The sequence below is a fragment of the Macrosteles quadrilineatus genome, unplaced genomic scaffold, assembly GCF_028750875.1.
Source record: "Macrosteles quadrilineatus isolate MER2022 unplaced genomic scaffold, UCM_ALF_1.0 Scaffold_6__1_contigs__length_79288215, whole genome shotgun sequence".
Taxonomy (NCBI): Eukaryota; Metazoa; Arthropoda; class Insecta; order Hemiptera; family Cicadellidae; genus Macrosteles; species Macrosteles quadrilineatus.
Window position 1 is genome coordinate 20980312 of NW_026542599.1, and position 26232 is coordinate 21006543.

Consider the following 26232-nt stretch of genomic DNA (forward strand, 5'->3'; position numbering starts at 1 on the left):
CAAACTATCAAGGATAAAACACAGTTATTTGTTACTCTGTTATTTATTTCTGGACACACTTAAAAAGTTACATATTACTTAATAACATTCCATTTACAGGGTAACAACATTCCAAGTACTGTTCTTAAAAACATTACACAAACTTTATCGAAATAATGGCTATCTACTCACTTATTTGGGCAAGTTATTTAATTTATGTATACCTTGAATTGTATTAGGTACTGTATTTGTTATACAGGGTGTCCCGTAACTCTCTGGACACTTGTATATAGTGTTATTCCTTAGGCCAAGACAAACACATTTCACCCTAGGAACATGGGTCTGTGGTGTCTAGTTTACCGACTGTCGGTATTTATGTATTTGTTACGAAAAAACTAATAACTCCTAAACGGTTTGAGATACAGCTTTGATATTTTGCAAAAGTGTTAATCTTATTAAGACCTATTATCGTTAGAAATTATACTAAAAAATCATTAACCGTTTCAAAATGGTGGCCATTTAAAATATTTGATGCCAAATTTCACGAAAACCGTTAACTTTACAAAATAACTGCAAGAGACAAAAAAGTTTGTAAATTTTATGTAGTTTTCAATAATACCTTATTTGTTAAGATTGGATAAATAATAACAGAGAAACGTGTTGTTTTGGTAATGTTATGACCACTTTTCTCAATTTAAACAATGCTAATACTCCTTTTACGATTTTAGCATTATTTAAATGGAGAAAAGTGTTCATACATTACGAAAACAACACGTTTCTCTGTTATTACTTATCCAATCTTAACAAATAAGTTATCATTGAAAACTACATAAAATTTACAAACTTTTTTGTCTCTTGCGACTATTTTGTAAAGTTAACAGTTTTCGTGAAATTTTGCATAAAACATTTTAAATGGCCACCATTTTGAAACGGTTAATGATTTTTTGTATAATTTCCAACGATAATAGGTCTTAATAAGATTAAAATTTTTGCAAAATATCAAAGCTGTATCTCAAACCGTTTAGGAGTTATTAGTTTTTTTGTAAAAAACACATAAATGCCGACAGTCGGTAAACTAGACAACACAGACCCATGTTCCTATGGTGAATGTGTTTGTCTTGACCTAAGCAATAACGCTATATACAAGTGTCCAGAGAGTTACGGGACACCCTGTATATGATTGGCAAAGTAAATTAGACTTAATGTATTTAATATTCTTAACACATTTTGACCAAAAATATGAGCTCAACGGTCTTTTTTATTTCAAATAGTTTGTAAATAAGACATTATATACCTATACTAAATTCTCTTAATACGCAGTTTTGTATATTTTGGAACTCCCTTTGCTTGTAAAATATCTGTATTGTTAAGAATAAATTTTCAATTAAATTTTCTTATTTTAATTTTCAAGCATTTTTTTACATAGATTTTTTTTTAATTACCATGGGTTTTAATTATTTGTTGCTATTTTTTTATTGATAGTTTTGAAGAAATGTAAAATATTTTTAACTGGAATAGAAACGATTCTTAATTATTTAACATTCTTTTATCGAGAATCTTGTTAAACTAAATCATAATATTTTGCTTTAATATTACACTAAAAACAAGTTTCAACTTTAAATTTTATCAACACAAAACGGTTAAATAAGGACTTCATAAAAACAACAGTTTTAGTTTTTTTGCAATTATATGCTATATTAAACCAGTTTGCTAAGTTACTAGCTTCAAAGGATACTCTAGTAATTTATTCAAAGGAATACCATCTACTGAATAATTTTGCTCTTTGAGCTCTAGGCAACAAATCAATTCTTACAGGGGCAAACATCAGTATTCAAGATAAACTCTACTATAAATTGCTAGAATTCAACAAAGTTATGATTCGGTTACGTTTTATCGACGGCCGTCGAGGTTACTTTACCTGTGCAGTAAAGCCATCAATGTGGCGATCGGGCTTCATAACAACGGAAAACGTTAGTGCTTTTGTCAAACAGTGATCAGTGCTTTGTCAACCAAGCTATTTGTTGTGTTTGTATTGAATTCATATGAAATAGTATGGATGTTGTACAATCAACAAATGTTAACATCCAGGTTTAACTTGCAAAGTTAGAAGACCATTTTGTTACAAGAAAAAAATGTTAGCGAGGCAAAGTTGGGTACTCACACACTTTTTTTTTAAACTAATTCATCAACTTTTGGCATAAAGCTTTAAAAAAATGTTTAAAAAAATGGTTGGTATTGCTATAGTTGGTGACAAGTAATGACGTATAATAAGATTGCCAAACAATAATTAAATTTACTATTTTGAGCTATTATATTTATTATTTCAACAAATAGCTTAGTTTGGTTATACATTTCATGCTTCATGCAAAGCCAGTTGGTTAGTGCATTTGAAATGATTAGTAAAGCTGAAAAAGACATAAAATAAATAAGATCAAACAATTTTACAAATATATTTTATTTATTAAAATAATTTCAAATAAAAAATGTGCAATTATTGTCCATAATCGAAAATTGCGTAACTTAATTTCTTGTTAGACTCCACTATCTTATACATAAAACATATTTCTTCCCAATATGCGTGGTTAGTGAAATATGTCAAATAAATCATGTTTGAAATCAAAGCTATAGAAATACACTATGACACTAAAGAGTAGTTATTTTATTTTTTAAAACAAAATCAGGAACAGCTACGTTTAGCAAATTTAGATTTGAAAATGAATCTTTACTTTCTGAAAGATTTTTCGTTAGGGAACAAACAAAAGGGATCGTTACACTTGTTGTTTAAAAGTTGTCCGATAAGCTACAGTATTATAGCAGACACAATTTGTAATCATTACATTTATTTATTTATATTCTATATTCTGTTGATTACACTACAGCATTAACATATTATATACACACAATGGGGTGTTTTGAACAGTATGGTGTAAAGTTAACAAGTCATTCATCTGTTGCGATTTATATTTCTTAAATAAACATCTTAGTTCCTGCATTCTACACTGACAAAAACACAACTTTAAATTATTATAATTTAAAATATGTTTAAAATGTATAAGTGTATCAAATATATTTCATGTAAATATGAGAGCTGTCCAGAGAGTAACAGACGTTTTGTCTAGCTTAGCCACACAACATTCAAATTCAGTTAAGAACATTTGTACGAAGTATATTTATTTATTTTGCTGTTTTAATTAGTAAAGCGACCAAGTAAATGGGTATAATGGGTTCCCCATAGCCTATAATTCTGACATTGGAGTGGTTATAAAATACATTACAATCTTCAACTTTTCTGCAGTGGATTCAAGTGATGCAATTAAAAATCCACTGCTAGTTTAAAAATACATTTAGTGAATTTTCCATGTACCTAGGGAATAAGCTAATATAGTTAGCTTATTAGCCCTAAAGAGAAATAAATATATGAAGAGTTTATTAATGTTAGCTATATTTTTTTCAACTCATAAGACAGATTATAAAATTCACATAGAAAAAAAGTTTTTAGCAAAATGGAGACTTTTTTATACGACCACTTACCATCCTCGTTCAGCAAATAAATATGTTAAAAAAATATTCCTTATAAGCTAAATGAGATGTAAGTAAAGGGGTATTTTTAAAAAAACAAAATCCAACAAATTACACACTATTGTGTGAAATAGTAGTGTTTATAAAGAACATTTACTTTGAAATGTAAAAATAAATACAAAGTAATTAACAGTGGTTAGTTTGGATAAAAAAAGCAAAAGCTAATAATGTCATTGTACCACTATAGTTTATACTGATATGTTTTTTTATTTTTTATGATAAAACATACTAACACACAAGTGCTTGTGAAAGTTGATAGTTTTATCCTGATAAAGGTCAGCCGGTTTAGATGATTTGAAACTGGGCCATTTGAGCTTCTAATAAGACTAAACTGGGGCATTTGAGCTTCTAATAAGACTAAACTGGGCCATTTGAGCTTCTAATAAGACTAAGCTGGGCTTTTTGAGCTTCTAATAAGACTAAACTGGGCCATTTGAGCTTCTAATAAGACTAAGCTGGGCTTTTTGAGCTTCTAATAAGACTAAACTGGGCCATTTGAGCTTCTAATAAGACTAAACACAATTAATTGACTAACAATAAATTAATGGATTGAGAAAACTGGGCTCAGTCTCAAATCATCAAAACTATTAACTTTTCTCAGGAACAAACTAGCAAACTATGGATTGTCATTGTCAGGCAAGTATTATTAGGAACAATTTTAAATAAATTTCAGTTTTAAAATGCACATATTCCGATAACTACCTGTGGTTGTTGTTTAATAAATTTATAGAGAGTAGAAACCTAATATATAAAAAGGTTAGGCTTAATCATTCTACATCACAAAATCACAAAATGTATTTACAACACAGTGACCAAATTTAACTAATAAATATTACTAAATTAACATTTCCTAAAAAAGTTTCCAGTTCCGGTAGTAATCAGTGCAAAATTTCATATTTTAATTTTACATAATAATTTTTGAAACAAACTGAATAAAAATTAAATAAATTTGATCACTGGGTCATTTAGCTCTTTGCTTTTGTTTTCTCAATTTTTCATTAGTTGAATAATTTGCCATGTTGAGTTGAAACAGACAAAAAATCATTCAGACTGCAAAGGTGAAGAAATAATTTACATCTTGTATATATGAGGAGTTAAATTTGACAAATTGATAAAGGAAATTCACTCAACTACCACTTCATAAAGAAGCTTCATAAAGTATTTTGGAAAAAATATTTAAACATATAAGAATTTTATAGTAGTGGGTATAATTTATTTTCAATTTTATACAAATTTCGTAGATTTTTTATTAAATCAATAATTAAAAAAAAAAAAAACTTGATATCAGTGGTCCCTTAAATTTTTGGGCCCCATCTTTAGCCACCTCTTTAGTCAAATTCAAACACTAAGTACTGAAGGATCTTAAAGTTTCAAAAAAATTTGTAGCGTTGCTTTTATTGTGATTTACTACCCTAGACATTCATCACAGTAAAAATCTCAAATCTCTCTTCAGTTAGACACAGAACAGTTTGAAATATTTATTGAAAAGTGATTTAGCGGTGCTTTTGTGTTTCTATCCTAGACATCTAAACATTCCGCCATCACCATCGAGATACTTACTGCTTGTCTTCCTTAAGTGTAGAGGTTGGCGCTCGTTGGATGTCGTGCGTAATCATCGCGTCAAACACCAAAGACTGCATCAGGGTTTTGTCACCTGTAAACGTAATTAGTGGTTAGCCAAGAACGTGTTCGGAATGATTTTCAAGTAAAATTTTGGGTTAACAAATGGGTTGGGTGAAATCACCAGTGAACGTTGTTGAGTTTCCACTTGTATCCGTCATGGGTAAAAAGGCAGAAGCAGTTTAAACAGATGTGTGTACTTTCTAATGAAAAAACTGTATTTATTATGTTCTAACAGAGTATTGAAAAATAAGTAACACCACACACTGCTTTTAACTAGATAAACAAACACCTGTTTGTACAGCAATGTTTTGATGTGGGTTCTGTAGTCATTCATTAAAATAATTTCATATAATATATTTTGTTGTTTTGAATATCAACAGTTTTGAACGATGAAAAACGATAATATTATTTTACTTTTAAAACACTAAAAGTATTGAGGATTACCTCTAAATTAGGGTACTTACAATGAATACAAACCCATTAACAAGTGCAATGCAATTGTGAAAAATTTAGTCTGAAAGTAATTGAATTTTCGACATTTCCCGCGGCGGCCGCAATGTAGACTATCAAGGCCGCCGTGCGAGTGATTGTAACAGCGGCCGAACGAAGCTCATTTCGACAGCAAAATACCAGTCTGTCTATTTTCCATAAGCATTTCGCTTCTTAAAGGGTTTGTATTCATTGGTACTTATGAGTTTAAAAACAGCATTTTTTATTTACTCACAATAGTAGGAATCCCTTTCCATCCTTTTGGCTCCTGCATGACCTGTAGAAAAGGATAAAACAATATGTGTTAGTAAGATTTATTTAAAAATATAAATTTGTAAGACTGTGGTAAATGTGGAATATATTTATAAATAAATAAGGATCAAGAATTGTGGTAAAATATCTTTCTTCTGAGTAGGATTTGATCCTTTTAAAATTCAATCTTAACATTGTTGTTTACCACTACCTACTATTTTTTCTTTTATAATCACTGCCAATTGTCAAAGTGTTAGACATTACTTTTAACTGTAATACTTGTTCTTTTGTTTGTTTGTTAATTGTTTTTTAGGAAGGAAAAACTCTTGATCCCATCAAGTTTTGACGATGAGCAGTAAAAAAACTTTTTCAGGTACCTTAAAACTGGAGTAACAATATTGTAGATGAATAATACAAACGCAACAATTAGTAATGGTTCAATGAGCAACAATCAAGGATTTATTTATTAATTAACATTCTGGCAATACCAAAAGTATAAAGAGTAGTGGTTAAAGTCTTTTTCGTGAAACTTTAAAGAACTTTGGAAACAGTCTACAACTTTAACTATGGAAAGTAAAATTCAACTCATTCCTATAAAGGTGTTGCCAGTTTTCGAGAAACAAATTAATGAAATTGAATTGAGTCACACAGAATGTGTTGATCTTATTCACCAACATTTCAACTAAGCCAAATTGAAAGGAAAAAAAACTGTAAACTAAAATATCCTTATATATAATCATTTATAATGTATGAAAGTAAAAAACAAAATTAAAGAGAGAATATATTTTTTATAGAAACACATTCGGAGCATCTCATTTAACTATGTTCTATTTGATTGAAAAATTGGCTTTAGTATCCAATAGTCATGCTACTATGTGGACTGGTTGTAACTGACCGTCGTTATTCCTGTGAGGCGACCGCGGGCGGAGGGACATCCACTTCCAGCCCGGTCTTCGTGTACGTGACAGAAAGTGTATCACTTGCTCCTCTGGGGTGGTGAAGTAATGCTCGTTGGGGTAGTTGTACTCACAATACACCCTAAAACATGTAAAACCTTATCAGGCATTTTTTATGGGAGGGGGGTAAAATAGTACCTATCTTGTAACAGGTGTTAAGGTAGAGGGCTCTTAAATTGTAATATATAACACTTTAAAATGTATTTTTAACCATCTGAAAGGCAAAATCCTCTTTCATAAACGTAATATTATACTTATTTATCTCCACAATCTTTACAAAGATTTTTAATTAATAAAATTAAATCTTTGTAAAATCTCAGCTAAATTGTTCGATTGGTTTATGAATGATGGAAACACTTGAAGACACCACTTTATTTTCAGATACCTCTACACAAAAATATTACCCTTCTCTGCGCAATATTTTCATTATATAGTGTTAAACTGTTATATATGTATATAAATTACTTATTTCAACCATGTCTATGAAGTTACCGTACAATGTCAAACTGTTAAAAATTTAAAACTCTTTTACTTACCAATCAGGATGGACTCTCCAGTTGTTTCCCTTGAAATACTCGGTAACTAAAAAACAAAAAATATAGTTATTGTTATTACAATAACTTGTAATTAAGATTTATTTTCTTAAGCAGTATAACATTGAAAATTAATAACATGATTTGATTTGATAACATTGTCAAACAGTTAGTCTTCCTAATTAACCATTAAAAGCTTTTATTTCAGTTTAAACTTCAATGAAAGTATATTAAATACGAGGACTTTACATAAATTTAGGTCCCCGTCAAGCTACCCGTCGCAATGAAGCAAGCTAATTTAAATTCGAGATCAACATCATGATCCTAAATACATTCACTAACGGTACTATTCTAGCTGGTCCCCACCCCTATGGAAAGATTAGTTTTTAGTTTGGTCATACAAAACAAATGTCGTAAAAGAAAATTGACAACCCGTAAAGTTGCGTCCCCACCGATTTGTGTTTTGTAATTTGATTTTTGTGGTCTCAATCGTCAATTGCTATTGAAGACCACCGCCAGTAGACGGACGTAAATTGAGGAAAGAGATTGGGCGTATAAATGTGCGCAAGGGGTGAAAGAAGCTCGGAGGTAACATTCTCATACAAGCTTTGGGACCATTACGTTTAAGAAATGTAATTTAAATATTTTGATACATTAAACTTGCAAATTATATTTTAAAGTGGTGAACAAATTTTTAAGTGGTTTTTAAAAGCTGTGTGTCTTTCTAGTGAAACACTTATAAGTCTATAAGTGCAATATGAATAATTAAATTGTTTGAGGACTCAGTTTCAAGAACAGAACATCAATCAATATTTATCTTGACAGTCACCTCTATTGGATTGTGTGTCATAGTCTACAAACAAGAACACAGGCAACTGTCAACCAGGTTCCATTTTGTATACGGACTAACAGACTAACTGGGCTTATAAAATAAAAAGTGCCAAATTGTTTAGGGGTAAAAAAAAACATGAAAACACACAAATTTTAATAAATATTATTTCAAACATCCAAATCAGTCCAAATAGCGTTAAATAGCTTGTGCTATTTTAATTTTTAAAGTTTTCCAGAATCTTGGGTTGTGGGGAGTGGGTGGGGGGAGGGGGCAGCTGTTTGCAACCCAGGGCGATATGCACCAAAAATCCAGGATATGTTTGAGTCTCCTGTCTAGCCTAGGCTTGTAATGTTTTCCTCGTGATTTACTCACCGTTTATCTGACTCAACTTGATCTCCTCCTCGGCCAAAACCTCGTACATCCCGTAACCATCGGGTAGCGCAAGGCCCAGGGAGAAGGGAGTGTCGTCAATCGGATGGTAGAAATACTTTTGTCTCCTTATCGTGACTCTTCTCTGGAAAACCAGAATGCCACATTTATTATGAATGTAATAATAATTTGTTCCATTTGATGGTTTAGTTTTATACTTTTATCATGTTTGGTTTACAATTGTGTATGAATAAAATTGATGGGCATCTTTGGTAAAGGGTCTGCTAACTGTGTGGTATTTTTTACGAATGTGTTTTTTTGTCTAGATGTATTTGTCCAGTTTTGGTTAGTTAATTCTAGATCTTAGGTAGTTAATTTATACTTTGTTTGGATTTCTTTGTTTGATTTTTTTTAGAACTAATTTAAATTTGCTTTGTTTGGTTCGCTCCGTTTTTTGTTTGACAGAATGGTTACTTTTGTAAAAACATTTGTATACTATAGTCACATTATTTTTAAGACTTATTGTGAAATAACTTCAACAACACAACTATAGTGAAATACACACATCACTTTATTTTAAATAACAAAATAATTGTTTAAAGTATTTTTCCAATTATTGTTAGTTTTCAATATTTTCTTCACTTTGAGTTGTAATGAGTAAGTACGATCAATACAATTTGACACTGTCAGCATGGAACTTACCATATCGTCGTAGTGAACTTTAACTTTCAACTCCGACTCCCCCTCCTTCTGGTCAATCATATCGTTACGGAGCTGAAAACAATTACACTTTTATGGTAACTAAATCACTCAATAACTTGATCTGTTCTAAAGATAAGATTTTTATGAGAATAACACAACATAGTGTTTAATGAGCGAATTCGGTGAAGGATAATTGTTGAATGGAACGATAGCCATAAGGCAGGCTTGAATATGCAGCATTTGCCAAGTGCCGAATATTTACCTAATGGCGAATTACTTGTGTTGATTTTGTCAATTTTCACGCAAAGGTGCCTACACATTTGTAAAACTATTCACTGAGATATCCTAATGACGAGTAGAGTAATTTTTAATATTTTTCCTTTTCAGTCTTTTTACAAAGTACATTTAAAATATCTAATGCTATCTTAAAATACGTCCGACACTCACAAACATTAATTGGGTGTTGTTCTCGTAGCCGACAGTTTCTGAATCGACCAGCTCTACATTGCTGAGGTCTACGTTGTTGTAATTTGGCTTCAGTGTCTCAACAAACTGTAACAAAAAGCAGTGTGTTCTAAACTTTATTATAAGATTAATTAGACTTATTTCCAATAAAATACACAGTGTGTGCATTGTATTATTTATTAAATATATTTCCCGCAAGGCCCCTGTGTTGACAAAATAGACTATTCAGAAGTGGGATGTGTACTATTGCAGTAGAATCCTTTATCTTATAATCCAAAATCGATCAAACATGTTTTATTTTACCAGGGATTAAATCCTTAAAAGGAAATAGGTTTGTTCAGCTCTAAGTTTTCCTTATGAAGCACGTATATATTGCTTCACATTAACAAATAAAATAACTATCTAAAAATGAGAGGGCTTTAGTTCAATAACTAAATAATCTGTATAGTTATTACAGTACTCACCAAATCCTTGTTCAACTAAAAGAAATAAAACAAAACAACCGTTAATTTTTAGAAACAGTGCAGTGCATAAACATTGCAAATTAATATTTTTGTGTAAGCTTGATTACATTTTTTTAAATACAAAAGCAGTAATAACTAAATAATGGTAATAAAATAATGGGAAATAACACAAATTTAGAGAACAATGCTAAAGACGTTCAAGAATGAAAAAGTGAGTTAGTTAACTAATATAGTCAATGATATTGTGTTATAAACATACTGAGTAAACTATTGACCAACAATACACTACGAGTAAACTATTGACTAGACTTACCAAAGGACGAAGGTCTGGATGGTATAGAACATGTCCGTTGTTGTTTACAATGAACGAGTACCCGTTGATTCCTAACTGAAATTCAACAGTTTGTTAGGTAATATTTCTGTAGAATTCAAATGGAACATTTTTAAAAGCGTGCTGACAAGTTTAAACAATTTTAAACTCTTAAACATCCAAGCTATAAATCATCATCCATCGAGAGTGAGAAACAAACATCGTCTTGCAAATAACTATGTAAGACACACTGTTTGATATTATTGATGGCCGAGCGATCTAAGGCGTATATTCTGGCCAGGAGACAGCCCCAGATAGAGGGTTTGAATAGTTTTCCAATCAGGTCGGGTTTAAAACTTATGGGGAGTCCTAGGACAAAGCTTGATGGCGAGACCCACCAAAATATGGTGGACAGCTCTGTAAGAAAGTTGGCGGGAACAGTCAGCCTTATCAGCTGTATCTTTGATTAGGTATTTCACACGTTCTACTTTTCCTTATACTGTGCTGTCTTTGCCCGTTTATCAACAAAATGGATTTTTGTAACTTTGTTGTGTTTATACTTACCTCTATACCTTGTGTTTATAATACTTTCCTCGTTTTAGAAGAAAAAGGGAATTAAATTAGGAATAAATAAATCAATAACTATAAATAAACACAACCTAAAAAGGTTGGCAATGCAGACATTGTTCATTTTGTGACTGCAATAGTTTCAGTTCTAATGGTTCTACAGTACTTTCTAAACTTCTTTGATTTTGTTAAAACTAATCGGCTGGATTATAACTTATGTGTTGTCTGTTTTAGCTGGAAATGAATACATGATATTTGTGTATGTTAGTGGACATATATAATGTTTTTCGTAGATAATAATATACGAAACTCACCTTATATGGAGGCACTAGCTTTGCTAGTTGTCTGATAGGAATATCAGTCCCAACAACGCCTAACAGGTTTGCTGCCCTTTCCTAAACACAAAAAAGTAAATTTTAGTATCACTTCATAGTGAAGTAAACCAAATATATAGTTATGGGTAGCTAAATTTAAATTCTTTTAGGTAACAAAATTAAAGCTGAGTCAGTTACTCGGTAGCGCCACGGACTTCAGACCCAAGGCAGCAATGTTGTGGGTTCATAACCTGGTCACTACCACAACTTTTTATCAGTCAGAACAGTTCATCCTTGTACTGAAGTAAACCCTTGTACAGCTACGATTAAGAAAAATACCCCCGCCGCAGCAAACCTGCCGACTAAGCGAATTTCCATTTGTCTGAATTGGATTTTCAGTTAAATATATTTTAATGACATTAGGTTTAACGAGTACCTAGGTTTGCTGCTACAAGGAAACTAATAAAGTGTTTTTGAGTAAAATATTGATAGCTTAGTACAAAATAAATAAATTTGCCAAGTTTGATCAAAATATATCCATAAACAAGCAAACTACAACATTTGACAATATTCTCCATAAGAATAACATGGGAATTTTAAATTTAAAATTTTTTTTATTTTCTCCGTTACTAATAATCGAACAGAAATACTTTAATATACTAAATTATTTGTTTTTTTAAGCTCTTTAAAAAGGTCTAAAAAGAAATCGGGAAATTTTGTGTTTTGAGGGTCAAAAGTGAGAAAAACCAATTTTTACCCCATAAAACCCCCCGTAAAGCCCCGTTCCCATGGTCCGATCGTGCTGGTTCGCGAACTCATTCAAGTTTATCCCGCTTTACACCTTTAAACCAAATTTCATCAAAATCGGACAAAAATTACTCAAGTTATCGCGTTCACGGACGTATATATATATATATATATATATACATATATAAAAATTTGAACGAATGGTGTTTTTGGCCTCTGGGGACATCAAAATGAAAAAGTAAATCGGTCCCGGGTCTACGTCTTACCGTGCCACCTACGGTAATAGCTACTTCCCTATAGGGAAATTCGCTAAAACGAGCTACCAAACTTGGAACAAAGTTACTGGTCATAAAAGCCATTCTAAAACATTATTTAAAAATCACTACCTCCTTAGGATGATGCTCCACTCGGAGTCAGAAGAAAGTCTTAAATGTAAGAGCATGTTGATATGTACATCAAATTAAAGGTCTTTGTTAGTAAAATACAGTGACGAGGCAGGGGTATTATTAGTTTGTAGTTGTAGACTAAAATATGTGTCTCCCTTAAAGCAGGGCAAAATTATTAGTACTGTAAGTACAGTTAAGCTTGCATACATAAAATATTATCAACTCTTATTGTGCTATAGACACGACTATAACTTTTATCAATACTTGTATACTCACCGAATGATTTCTCCTGTCAAAAATAGGTGTTGAAACTGTTGTCATTAATTCTCCCTCTTTTATTAAGCTCGTTAGAAGGGTGTTGCTCTGAAAAAATATTTTTTTAAATAATTATTAAATCACGTAAAAATGATCTTAAGTAAAGCATATTGTTCTAAAAAGTCATAGATTAAAACTATGAAAAACATTTTTTAGACAATACCAGTAGGTCCTACATCAGTCAGAACATTCAGTTCTTCCAGTGTGAATTTACAGCCGGAACCATATTTTTGAATTTCCAAAAATCAAAATAGGCTACCCAGCATTCTCCAAATAAATATCAGGTTTATTCTAAGCTAGATCTTTTACCTTTCCACCAGCGTAGACTGGGGTCCAATATACTGGATGGTCACTCTGGTACATAATCATGGGTCGAGCCAGCACCTTTACGTAGTTCAATACTTTTTCTATAACTTCTCCTGGCGCTTTGACGTGTTCATAATAACCTGTAGAGTAAAATTACATTTAATTAATATATGGCAAAAACATATTCTTAAAGAAACTGTAGTTTGTAAGTGATATTGGAAAATGTGGCGAGTAAATAAATAATAAACAACAAAGAAAGCTAAAACATGGTAAATAATATTATATTATTACCATCAAAGTTAAAGCACTCCTTGACACAACTTAACCAGAATAGTTCTGATCGAACTGGACATTTAAATTGTCTCTTTGCTTAGCAAAAGGTTCGTTGACAATATTTTGTTAGATATTGGTAGCTTTTTTTAAGATTGAACACATCATATACGCCTCAGGCATGTGCATAACATACCAAGCATAGCAAGAGGTTAGTTAAAATTAAAAATATATATATTGATTTATTAAAAAAAAACTCAAACAATACTGGGTATTTAACCATGATTCAAACAAAAAAAAAATAAATAAATAACTATTTTTACTTTCTAACAAACAAACAAATTTCACCTTTGTTGTTGCAAGCTATCCAATGCATCTCCTTGGCGTTGGAGGCGTCGGAGCCAACGAGGTAGGTGAAGACCCGCACTGGCATGTGCGGCCAGTTGTACTGTTTGAACACGTCTTGAAAGCCGTTGGAAGGTCCGTCAGTCACCAGCATGATAGCTTGGTTACATTGACAACCTTGGCTGGTGCGGTTGTACTGCGCAGATCAAACAGCGGTTAGAAAGTCGAAAGATCTACTAGGAGTTTTCATATAATGATAAAAAAAAGTGTTTTGTAATTTGTAACTCTGTTGTAATATATGTTTTTGATTCATCAACAACTTGTATAGCAAACAACAAAGTATGTTGCTATCATATTGGTTAGCATCTGGGACTTGGTTTGAGAGTGGTAGGTTCAATCCCTTTCATATCCACAAAGACTTGAGTGATTTTTCTTAAAGGTACTTATATTGATACAAAACACCTCTTGGTGTAGGATGGCAAAGAAAACACCCTTATGCCACAATAAAGCATAAAAATTATATGAACAACTATACAGACCAATGTTTAGGCTATGATAGAGTTCAATCATCAGGGCATTCCCAAAAGACTACTATTCTACAAGGGAAGTATTTGATCCTGAGAAAAGTCAGGAGCTTTTTGATGGTTCGAAACTTGACCCAGCTGATCCTGATCATTTGGGCTTTACTTTAATAATGATACTGACTGATGAAACAGCTGATCTTAGACCGTAGCAAAGCTATACAGATCATCTCACACCATCCTACACCCATCCTTCGCTTACATATGGATTAAAATAAGCACCTAGGTGGCGTTTCCATCTCAATGAATTATTGATAATTGATAATTAATTAACTAACCCTTTTGATGCTAGAATATTTCTTTGTAATTTTCCAAAAATGCTAGAGTTATTTACTTATTTCGTCCGAAAAGTGCTAGGATTGCCACCGGGGCAAAGTGTAGTGTGCAAGAAAAAAAATCGGTAAGAATAAAATTTCTCATCTAAAAAGTGCTATCGGGCCTCGATCATAAGAGGAATCGAAAGAAACCATCGCTGTTTCGAAACTACAACCAAGTCAACCGATATGCTCATTTAAACTCACAAGATCGAAAGTCACGCTGGCACAATATATTGTCGCTTTGCGCTTTTCGGATGAAACGCTAACAACAATACATCGTTCCATAGCACTTTTCCGGAAAAAGACGATATATCGTTGCTAGAAAGGGTTAATTTGCATGAATACTATAGGTTTATATATGAACAATACAAGAATCGGGAATATTTCCGTAGGGAGACTGACAATCAGCTGATTGGGTCTGATGATGACTGAATCTCTCTTGTCCGTGACAGAAGTCGCTGGTCAAAAATCAATCGCTATTGTAACAGCTTTCATATATCTACTCTATCATATGTTCACAGTTAAGGTTCAAATGTACAAAAAGGTGCAGGAAGACATACAGTACATCCAATTCTATGTTTACCTATTGTAAAAACATTTTATGTCAATATTTAACATAAAAAAAATGTTTAGAAATACGTAGATCTTATGGTACCTTTGAGTAGGTACTTTTATAGTCTTTACATAAAGTTGTATGAAAATTGTAGGCAATATTCAAGAGAGTGAAATTGTAAGAGTAAAAAACTGTTTAACTCTCTGGCTTCTGAAATCAAAGGCTTACTCATAATAGGTACTCAATGTAAAGTACGGTACCTACCAAATAATAAAAATAAAAATATTATGTATGAAGAATACATGAATAAGTTAAACTTACTTTATGTAGAATTTCAAAGGCAGTTACAAAAGCACCAGTAAAGTTTGCGATATTTTCAGACTTGACGTTATCTAAACCAGATTTCAACTCTCTTCTGTTTGCATCGGTTGCCTGGAAAGAAAAATTCATTGTGGAAAAAAATGATAACTTGAGGATAGTAAGACAAATTGCATGTTATCCACTAAGCGCTATAACTGAAATAAAGAATGAAGATATACTTTATGTGTGGACACAGGTTGAAAGTATATCAGTGAACAAATAGTTTGCTTATTGTTTAAAGATATTCTTTTATAGATTTATTACCTTAATGAGTCAGCTTAGAAAAATTTTTATGAAATATTGTTTGTTCGCTGGTCTGTAGAAAATACAAACACCAGGATGGTAGTTGCTTGAGGAAGGTAATTCCCCAGAAACTCTAGGGGAAGACAAAGTGGATTTCTTAGATTTTGTGGCTTTGTACATTCTTCAGACAATACTAGAGCCAAAAGGATCCATCCACAAGAAAAAAATCATTGTCTGTTATAGTTCCCTCATAGTTGAACCAAATAAACAATTTAAACAAATGTCTCCATTCTCTTAAAGAAGGATAGACTTCCTTGGAAGACAGAACTTAGTCTTCTTAAGAGACTATAGGAAACCAAAATAGTGTTCCACGTTGGAAACCCCAAACCTGTTCTATAATCTCATACACGTCTTACCTGTGCAAGCATGTCTTTGTAACACGGAAGAAGTTCCTGCGTCATTTCAGAAAAGGTGAACACATTGACAAAGTCATTGTCAGTGAGAGTGTCGAGTATTGTCGAGACAACAGCCTTCGCCAGTTGTTTGTTGAGACCTGTCATAGAACTTGAGGTGTCCAGAAGAATCACAACGTCTTTGGGACTATCAGCGGCCCCCACAAACCAATTGCTCAGTCGGAAGTTGTGCAGGTCTTGCACTGGGGTAACTTCATCGGTTGGCCACTTCATCGCTGGAAAAGTTGTTCAAGGTGAATTTCTGCGAGTGTTTGAGTGGTTTGTTTCAGAGATTGGAAAGAAAAGCAAAGTAAAAATTCTATCTTAAGCAAATTTTTTTTGATGGAATAGCCTCTGGATTGTTAACCCAAGCAAAGTTAAGGTTTGGTGTGCTCCTGTCATATGATAATGTGTAATTTAGTAAGACTACAGCTGTTTTATTATCATTATACTATACTTGTAAAACTACGACAACCTCAACTTTGAGGGATGGACCTGATGATGTACTAATGTTGGGTACCTATACCTACAAAACATTGTAGCTGCAATAATCAAATCAACCACCTAAAGAGTTTGACAGTGGTGCAGATATTGTAAACCTGAACTTTACTCAAGCCAACAACTAGAACAGGGTAGCATCTAGTGATCAATGTAGACAGAATCAAACGGAACTTGCTTTATAATCGTCTCTTAAATCTTAGTTTCATTTACTTTAAGTTTATAGTCAAGGCTAGATGTTAACAATGTAACCTACCTTAAACTCTTAGGAAACCCCTTGTGTTTTAAAAATGTTCTGCCCCTATTTCAAGATTTTTAACAGTCCCAACATATTTTTTTTTAAAGTATGCCTATTCAATCACTTAAAGTGACTTAAAAACTTAGACACTAATGTTTAATGGTTGGAGATAAACAGAGGGGGGAATGAACACAGGTTGAAAAGACACTGTTGGTGTGTGAGACAAGCTCAAACCATACAACCAGATGTTTATTATAGTTAGATATGTGAAACGGTAATAACATACACAGACAAACTTTAACAGTAAGATAGCTTCCTAATTAGTCAGAACAGTTTTGTTTTGCATAGTCAAATGCATAGTCAAGTAAAGAATTGAGAAATGAAAAATCCAACATTACAGTTATTTTTACATTAAATAAGTTACTACCAGTACCTTCTCAGACGATATCTTATTGAATGCCAGTAGGCCTACCTGGAAACCTTCTCAGGAACCCTGAAGTGCTGCCGTAGAACTGCCAGGAGAGTGTAGGATCTACTTCATAGTTGTTTACAAAGACAGGATCTAAATGCTCAGACCATCTCAGTGAGTTGGCAACTAGAGGATCTGAAAAACAACAAATGAGCTTGATTGATTTGTTAGGGGTCTGTGGTACAGAAAATATAAGGTAAGCACAATAAGATACATTATTTTGTACCTCGGTTCTTGGTACAAAATCGGCAAGGAAAGCTTTTTTGCAGTATTTTTGCCTTTCTTCACGGGAATCAGGATTGTATTTAAACCATTACCTGTGTTTTAAATTTTAATTCATTAACATTACTATGAAATGAAAATACTTTTTATTGAGGCGAACATTAGGAGCACATGGTCCTTTCTTACAGTTAACCTTTTATGTACTAAATATAAACTAAACAATGGGCTACATTTTTATAACACTTTTTAAACTAAAAACACAATAATAAGAAAAACCTAAAGTGATTTATTCTTTGTCAATAATACACACACACATTCACTCTTTGCTACACCTAGGCCTAACACACGCCGTATCCTGCCAAGCCACAGTCATCCGATCGAGGTAGTACGCTTTCAGCGCCACCGTCAGTCTGGTACGGGATTCTATGCTCCTGATGGTGAAGGGTAGGGAGTTCCAAAGGTGAAATGCTGTTACTGTAAATGATCAATTATAAACTGTTGTCTTATGGTGAGGAATTTCGAAAGTTGCTGGATGAGCCATGGGTATTTCTTGCACCTATTTCATCTAAAATAATCACCTAAAATGAAAAATTGTTCGTAAGATTATTGGAATTTTTGAATCGATGGCCGAATGAGTTATATTAATCCGCGTATTTCTCTAACATCGGATAGTTTTAAGAGAGAAGAATTTATAATACGGTGTAACGTGATCATCTCGTCGAAGGTCATACAAAAATCTTATACAGTAATTTTGAGCTCGTTGCAATTTTGTTGCCAAAACCACGGTCATATTATTAACCACAGTATTACAGTAATTGAAGTGGGGAAACACTCGTGATTTGATCAGTAAGAGTCTAATGTGAAATGGTAAACGTATTTCCATCTTCTTCAGTTCCAGTGTGGAGCCAGTGTGGAGATGAATACTATGAAGATGGATAGTAAGTATTCTAGATTCATGGTTTTCTAACAGGTACAGTAGGCCTACAACACATTATGAAAACCTTTTTTTTACTCTTAACAGGATTGTTAAGAAAGAAACACAATTTTAGACCCTTTCCACCAATTTTACTTCCAAGTTGTCATAGACATGATAAACGTTTTTAAATTAGGTTAAGAACTTTAAGGTAATAAAGATGTTGAAAAAATCAATTTGACAAGATAATTTAACACAACTGCTAACTTTATTTCCTAATAAACACAATTAACTGGGTGTAACTTAATTTTAACTTGTAAAAACATTTCAAATATATCAATCAAAACAATAACAAAGCATTCAGTATTCACTCAGTTAACTCGCAGTCAGCTGTTCGTTCACGTTCACGTTCAACAGACGACAGACAATGCAAGACCGGAGGTTACGGTGAAGTAAAGGCAAAGAGGAAAACATTAAACATGAACAATTATATAGTCTACAATAGTATTATAACTGAAGATGTTCCACAATTTCTAGAAATTTGTTGATTGATTGTGGAACTGTTCCGGGTATAAACTTATAGCACGTTATTTAAAGTAGTGTAGCAAAAACAGTTTATATCTGAACTCAGGGGCCGTCCACATACATGTCCTTTTAATTCTCCTAAGTCTATAGTATTAATTACGTAACGCGTTTGTCGAAATTTTTAACCCTTCGTTCTCCCCATCTGTGCTGCATACCACCAGTCCCCTCCCACCCTGAAACGTAACGCAGAAGGATATTTTCTTAAACAAGGTGCCGTTAGTGCGGTATGAAATGTAGGTGAAATTTTCTCCTGAAGTCATAAGAGGTTGGTTTTGGTTTTAAGTAATTCTATCAATATGTAAACCCACGTTTTAAGAACAAACTTTACAGTTTATTTGGAATATGCGTTAACAATAAAACGTTATTAAAAAAAATAAACAGCAACAGCCATTTTGTAAGATAAGCTGATGCAGCTGGGAGATCACAGTGAACGAGTCACCAAAACTCATCCATTCATCACCACCCACAGAAAACATAGCTTATGCAACTTTTGCTAAGGACTCATAGACGATTTTTCATCATATTGATTCAGTAATGATACTAAGGTATGTTACCTACTAAAATAATACTACAAACCTGAGTCGGACAATGCTTGTGGCATCAGCACACTGCTGAAGCTGGTGTTTACAGGCTGCTGATCAAAATGTCTGTTGGGTATCAGCATAATATCGTCCCCCATTCTTCGGCTGTTGAGATATTTGGGCGTCCCTCCTTCCATCTTCTGGGAAAGGGCTGCCTGCTCGGCAGAGTCCATTATCCTCTGGAAAAGAGAAACACTTTTTGAGAATCTAAACAAAATTGATGGAAAACAGTCCTTTAGATTGAGGGGATATTTCTTTGGCAAACTAGGGATCACAGTTAGAATTAGGATAAGCAATGCTAAGATATATAAATCAGCAAAAAGAGAAGGATGAGAGATGAGAAAATTCCCAGGATAATGGAGTCATGTAATAAATAATATACATATATAAAGGGAATAAAGGGGATGGTACTGAAAGGAAGTCTTGAAAAAAGTAAACCGAGGTGAAGATAACCAGGATATGGAGAAGAAATAAATGCTTTGGTAGATGTCGAAGGAAGATAAATCTTAGAGGAATATGAGAAGATGAAGACTCCATAACACCCAAAACCTAGGAATAGCCAAAACTGAAGAGGATATGCAAGTATTCATTATACACTTGAGAAATAACTCATACATCCGTAATTGCTTTACAGTATGTTCTTTTAGGAGGATTTATAAACAAAATACAATGAGTGAAACGTGTATGAGTATTCCCAATATGAACACTTCCACCATCAAGACAAAGTTGCTTGCTGTCAGTACTTGTAGAATCCAATCAACAAGACTTTTAATGTGTTTATAAAGCTTTACTGTAAATTATAGAATCATACAGGTTCCATAAAAATATGGTAACTAAAAGAAACAATATCCTACACATATTTTATTTACTGTTTTCTTCATGACTATCTTGTACTAGTCGGATCCAGAAAATTCGTTCAATGTTTTCAGGTTCCCAACTTATACTCAGATAGTTTTTATCAACTCAACACAAATACATTTTGACATTATACTGCATTTTAGTGCCCACATAATACAGTGAATTCATATAATATATACCTATCAAAATGGAAAAAACCTAAAGACCAATTTGTGCGCTCCATGTTCCTTAACATTTTTTCCACAATACGTTTGATGGATACAAGCACAAAACCCCCTTTAACTCCAGGCCACGACCTAGGAGGATTAAACATCAATGTTTAACATAATGTTTAATCCTCCTAGGCCGCGACCTGGTAGAATTTTCAACGTACGTAGTACAGTAGCACTAGCAGTGCTGTTTAGTGTTTCGCACCAGACGTCCCATAAGCTAACATGGCAGACAGGTGGCGCCCTCTCATTTAATCGTGTGTTATTCATATTGTTAAACAGCACTACTGACAGTGTTGCCACTTCGAACGCCTTGGACTGGAGTTGAAGGTAGCTGTGATACAAAAGGTAAGTACCATAAATTATCTGCAGGTCTAATTCAATCCAGAATCCATATCTACCCACAAAAATTCCGTGTATGAATATTTTTTTCAAAGTAATACAAAAGCAAACAGTATACGACGTTGTAAACACTCTAGTGAACGTTGCGAATTGATTTTACATTTCCAAGTAAGTGGATAAGACGCAACTGAGGAGGATAGAGATCGGCCACTTGGTATTCCTCTCAGCTTTGGTAATTGGTTAAGACTCGGGAGACTATTTGTCAGAATGTTCCATCGTTTACCACTAATACCAACATTTCCTCTCACTTCGTTTAGAATTTCATTTGTGTTATTGAAAAAAAACACATAACATCTTTAACCTAACTAAACCTATCTTCCACCCTCCTTCTATTCTTCTTTTTTTACCTATCTCGTACCTCCAACAATTTACCACCTGGTTTCACTTTCTTTTTCGACCTTTAGTACTAATATGATATACTTTTTACTTAAAATAAGTAACTGCAACTACTGGCGTTTGTATTTTGTTTATATTTTGTTAAAATATTGTTTTGGGTGAGTTTAACTTTAGTGTATAGTTTTGTAATCAGTCGATTGTTATTTTGTGATTTGTATGTAGCAATAAACATATTTTTTTACATCAAACCTTGAGAGACAACACATTTAAATCTTATTGGCCTCTAATCGGTAGCAAGGTCTTAGGCTGAATACAATGACATTTTGATCAGAAACGGCATGGCTCATAAACATAAACCAAATGATGTCACTGGCCCAAAAGTACTATGATATCTATATGTATAATTCTGTAAGACCAAATTTTTACCAGAAAATTGTGGACGTCTGGTAAGTCGCAGAAAAGTGGGAGCGGTCTTAAATTAAAGATCTTGACCCCAGGGACTCGGGAAAAATAGTAGAATTCCCATAAAGTTGCCAGAAAACGAGATATAACGTAAAATATCCACCATAAGAAATGCATGGGGACTGAAAAACGTCTGCATTCTATCAGCTGTTACTTATTTATTTGCAATGTTTACATTGATTCCGAAAGTCAATGTTGGTAAACAATGTTTCAAAATGAATTGTGTTTATTTTTTTGTTTTTCGTTTTTCGTTTTTATAATGAGTGAACTAACTAGACAGGGTAGGGAAAGACATGCAAGACGTGGAAGAGTGTCCAGGAATTAAACAGACTTAAGAAATGCAAAAGAGAACGTCATGTAGGGCCTAACTGTGAAAGAAATCCAGAAGCTGTTTTACAACCTGTCTTTAGAAGAACGCTGGAAAATGAGTTGAGTGTTGCTTCTCACAATCTAGGTCCTCCTAAAGCACTTGCATGCATTGTGGCGCATTTCACTTCGCAGAGGACGCCACAAATGGACATTTCAACGCATGTTGCCATAATGGACATGCCACAACCACAATTAAAGGACGAACTAAATGAACTGTTTTACATGATTCGAACTTCATAAAAAACATGAGGCTAATAATAATAATAATAAGGCTTTACAACAGTGCAATGGCTTTTGCATCGCTTTCCGCTACACAAAAAGATATTCCGGGAAATGGGCCGTACTGTCTTAAAATTCAGGGACAGATTCATAGATATATTTCAGACTTACTACCGCGAAATGGAAGAGTTGCCCTCATAATAATTAATAATAATATTAAACTTTACATTTGGTTCTCAAAATGGAAACTATAACAGAATTCGTAGGATTACAAAACAAATCTTCAATTTTAAACTAGAAACGATGTGCAATGTTTGGCTGTATGATTTCAGCTCTGATTCGTCGTTCTCCGGGCTCAGGCCAAACCGTGTGCACGTTTCCATTTGTTAATATGTTGTGTTATTGATTTAATCATTATTTTACTTTTGTATTTCATTGACACATTAGAAGCAACTAATATACTACTCCAACGGAAGGAAACCCAAGATATAAAACAAGAAACACTGTTAATTTTAAGTAACATACAATTGATAATTTTAAAAACATATTTCGATTATATGTATTTTTATATATGGTTTTTTATTTTAGTCTAAATTAGGGGCTATGGCCCCTACAAGCCACTAGTTATGTATATTAAAATGTAACTGTCAAACCATCAGCTGTTACAGCTATTAGTATAGGCATTACAGTCAGTGACGTCATTTGTTTGTGTTAATGATCCATTGTTTCTGTTCTAATATTCCTGGCTGTATCCTAATTAAATTTTGTAATTTGCTAATTGGCATTTTTCTAAGTTTAAGGAAACGGTTCACACCCTGCTCTCGTTACTGTAATATGATGACTTATTTGTAAAGAAGCCATTTTTGGAACCCAATGTTCATTATTTAACAATCGCAATTAACCATCTGCATGTTGATGAGTATGATCGCGGGCAATGGCTTGGCGATTAGTGTTTTTTAGAGGGGCAAAGGGTTGAAATGGTTGAAGGGGAAATGTCTGCGACCTTGATAATCGATTCCCCCTTCCACCGGACTCTCTCTCTCTCTCTCTCCCTCTCTCTCTCTCTCTCTCTCTCTCTCTCCCTCTCTCCCCCCCCTTTCTCTCTCTCCCCCCTCTCTCTCTTTCCCCACCACCCACCATCCATTTCCCCCACGACCACCCTAGCCGTATCGTCACGCCACAACGGTGTTTAAGCCATTTTATGTCATCAACCTATTATTATGACTCACTTTCATCAAGCTAATAACTGCAACATTGATTTCTCGTTTAAATTGCACGATTGGATTGATAACAGTCACGATTTTTGAAAGTAACGTTATCGTAATAATGTAACATTAGTTGACAGCGTGATTGGCATGAGTTGTAAACCAATGACACAGATAAAAGTTGCGTACATATTTCATTATTTCTTTTCCCCTTCCTTGGACAATTATAGGACACCACATTATAGGCTGTATGCTCTGGCCAGGAATCTGTTTGCACGATCCTACACGCAAGGGGTAGAGGGTTGTGGCATTATCACAGCTAAAGTCCATTGGTGGTCAGTTAGATTTGAACCTGGGACCTTGGGGCCCAAGTCCCGCATTCTACCCCCAGATCGCTCCCCCGCTCACTACTTATAAATATCCAAACGCATGATGTGCACACCAAGATACAAAATACACTTTTCAATTCCATAAAAAATGTATGATAGCCTCATGCCTGTGTTGTTATACATAAAATGCCCGAATTTTCTCAGCAGTCTGTCGAATTTGGAATTTATTAGATCCAAGCAAAGTGAACATTTAGAGAAGCCTTTTGGTAAAACTAACTTAATACAGTCGTAAGCATTAAAATATTGGATGGATACAAATGGTTTTAATAATGAAGAGATTAACACTGTCTTATTTATTTAGATGGGTAAAATTAAAATTCGAGTAGACTAGAGTGGCCACTTTATCGTGTTAATATAAATATACCCTTTTGTATATTCTTTACTGCATTTCGGCCGAAATAAGAGTAAAAGAGGATGTTTTCTAAGCGAACCATATAAAAAGGAAAAAACGCACACAATATCTCAAAACCGACGAAACTTAGGCGACACCCGGTCTTGTAGAAACTTTGGAGCAAAAAGTGCAACTTCGTCTGGAATATCTATCAACTTTGTCTTGAAACTTAAAAATAAAGGCCAACCCGATATGGGATCTAGCTTGTTTTATGTTAAGCAAGTGAATATTTGTGAAGTACGTTAACTATTTGTACATTAAATAATTAGTACTAAGAGAATATTGTTTGGTTATAAAACATATGTAAAAGACACAATTGAGGCATTTAAAGATTGTTTTCAACTGATTTATAATCTTTTCTGAAATTAATTTTGAGCGTGTGTAGTATTTGCACTTTTTGTGATAGTTTTTTCTATTATGTTCTGCTTTAAAGTGTTTTACATTTCATAAATAAAATTAAAAAGTGTAGCCCACTCCTACCTTATGGGTGTTTTTGTTGACGAAAGCTTGAAAGTGAAATTGAATATGATCAAATAATATGCGTACAAGCAATATATAAAGATTTTAGACTAATTATTAACCATCATCAACACACAAAAAACAAGTATTACGACTTTTATAATAGGATAAATAGGCTTAGTATAGAGGTTTACTATGTCAAAGTGCCGAGTTTTATTACATACAGAAAAAAAGGATTTAGGAGCAAATGATATTCTCTCAAATATTATCTGTAAGCAAATCCGTCAAAAAGATAAATATTTTTAACATAGTTATTTTTTACATTCAATTAGAAAATCCCACCACAAAATCCCCAAGATTTCAACACGACGTATTTTTACATTAAAATCCGTCTTAATAGGGTCTACATTAAAAATTTCACTTTGATTTTCCCAAATTTGCTGCTACCGTTCCTTGTTGTTTGAAATAGTTAATCAATTGTATACTGTTTTACTATAGGTAATTCAACTCCATTTTCCTATAGAGAGTGATATTTTTACTAATACATTTACTAGACGAACTGTACCAAGTTGTATCACCGTAAATATATTGGTTACAACCAGTACAACTATATTCTCTACATCCATGTAGACTAGATTAGATCTAAACGATACTGGCATACTAGAGGGCGCATTTTAATGAGAAAATAAACTAAGGATGAGTGTAGGATGAGTTAAGGCGGTTTTCCTAGCTGCTGAATACATCTGTGGAATTGGGAATGCCGTGGAAGTATTTAGTGCCTACGTTTTTCAGAGATGCGCCCCTTGCCAAATTTGTCAGCTGGGAAAACGGCCGTACCTGAACCATAGATGCAACATACTGAACTTAGTTAAAAAGTTTGTACCAAAACACACAGGCGTATTTCAGGAAACCCCGCATTTGCTAACATAGATCAGCTGGCTCTTATCTAATGACCGTTTAATAATAACCCAATAATTAAGAACAGCTCAGTTTCAAACCAAAGCTTAGGCCTTTTCTGAGGATTGAACAAGTGAACTTCTGATTACAAGGTTAACTATATCCAAAGCGTTAACAAAGTAGGCTTCTCATCCCATTGTACATTTTGAAGCACGTGTTTC

General features: G+C 33.4%; 1 protein-coding gene across 4 annotated transcripts in view; it reads right to left on the bottom strand.

Moving 5' to 3' along the window:
• Positions 1-26232, bottom strand: part of LOC128996288 (voltage-dependent calcium channel subunit alpha-2/delta-3-like) — an 83557-nt gene that overhangs the window by 18539 nt on the left and 38786 nt on the right. For 2 of the 4 annotated variants that reach the window (XM_054421507.1, XM_054421504.1), the window contains exons 4-21: positions 19811-19994; positions 17518-17649; positions 16274-16545; positions 15576-15686; positions 13807-13999; positions 13192-13328; positions 12844-12930; positions 11435-11515; positions 10557-10631; positions 10244-10258; positions 9762-9866; positions 9315-9386; positions 8616-8757; positions 7415-7460; positions 6818-6960; positions 5906-5947; positions 5119-5212; positions 1898-1930 (exon numbers count right to left, since the gene is read on the bottom strand). In XM_054421507.1, coding sequence (XP_054277482.1) covers positions 1898-1930; positions 5119-5212; positions 5906-5947; positions 6818-6960; positions 7415-7460; positions 8616-8757; positions 9315-9386; positions 9762-9866; positions 10244-10258; positions 10557-10631; positions 11435-11515; positions 12844-12930; positions 13192-13328; positions 13807-13999; positions 15576-15686; positions 16274-16545; positions 17518-17649; positions 19811-19994 — 1964 coding nt within the window. The remainder of the gene's footprint in view (positions 1-1897; positions 1931-5118; positions 5213-5905; positions 5948-6817; positions 6961-7414; positions 7461-8615; positions 8758-9314; positions 9387-9761; positions 9867-10243; positions 10259-10556; positions 10632-11434; positions 11516-12843; positions 12931-13191; positions 13329-13806; positions 14000-15575; positions 15687-16273; positions 16546-17517; positions 17650-19810; positions 19995-26232) is intronic. The other 2 variants (XM_054421505.1, XM_054421506.1) reach the window with 2 other exon arrangements.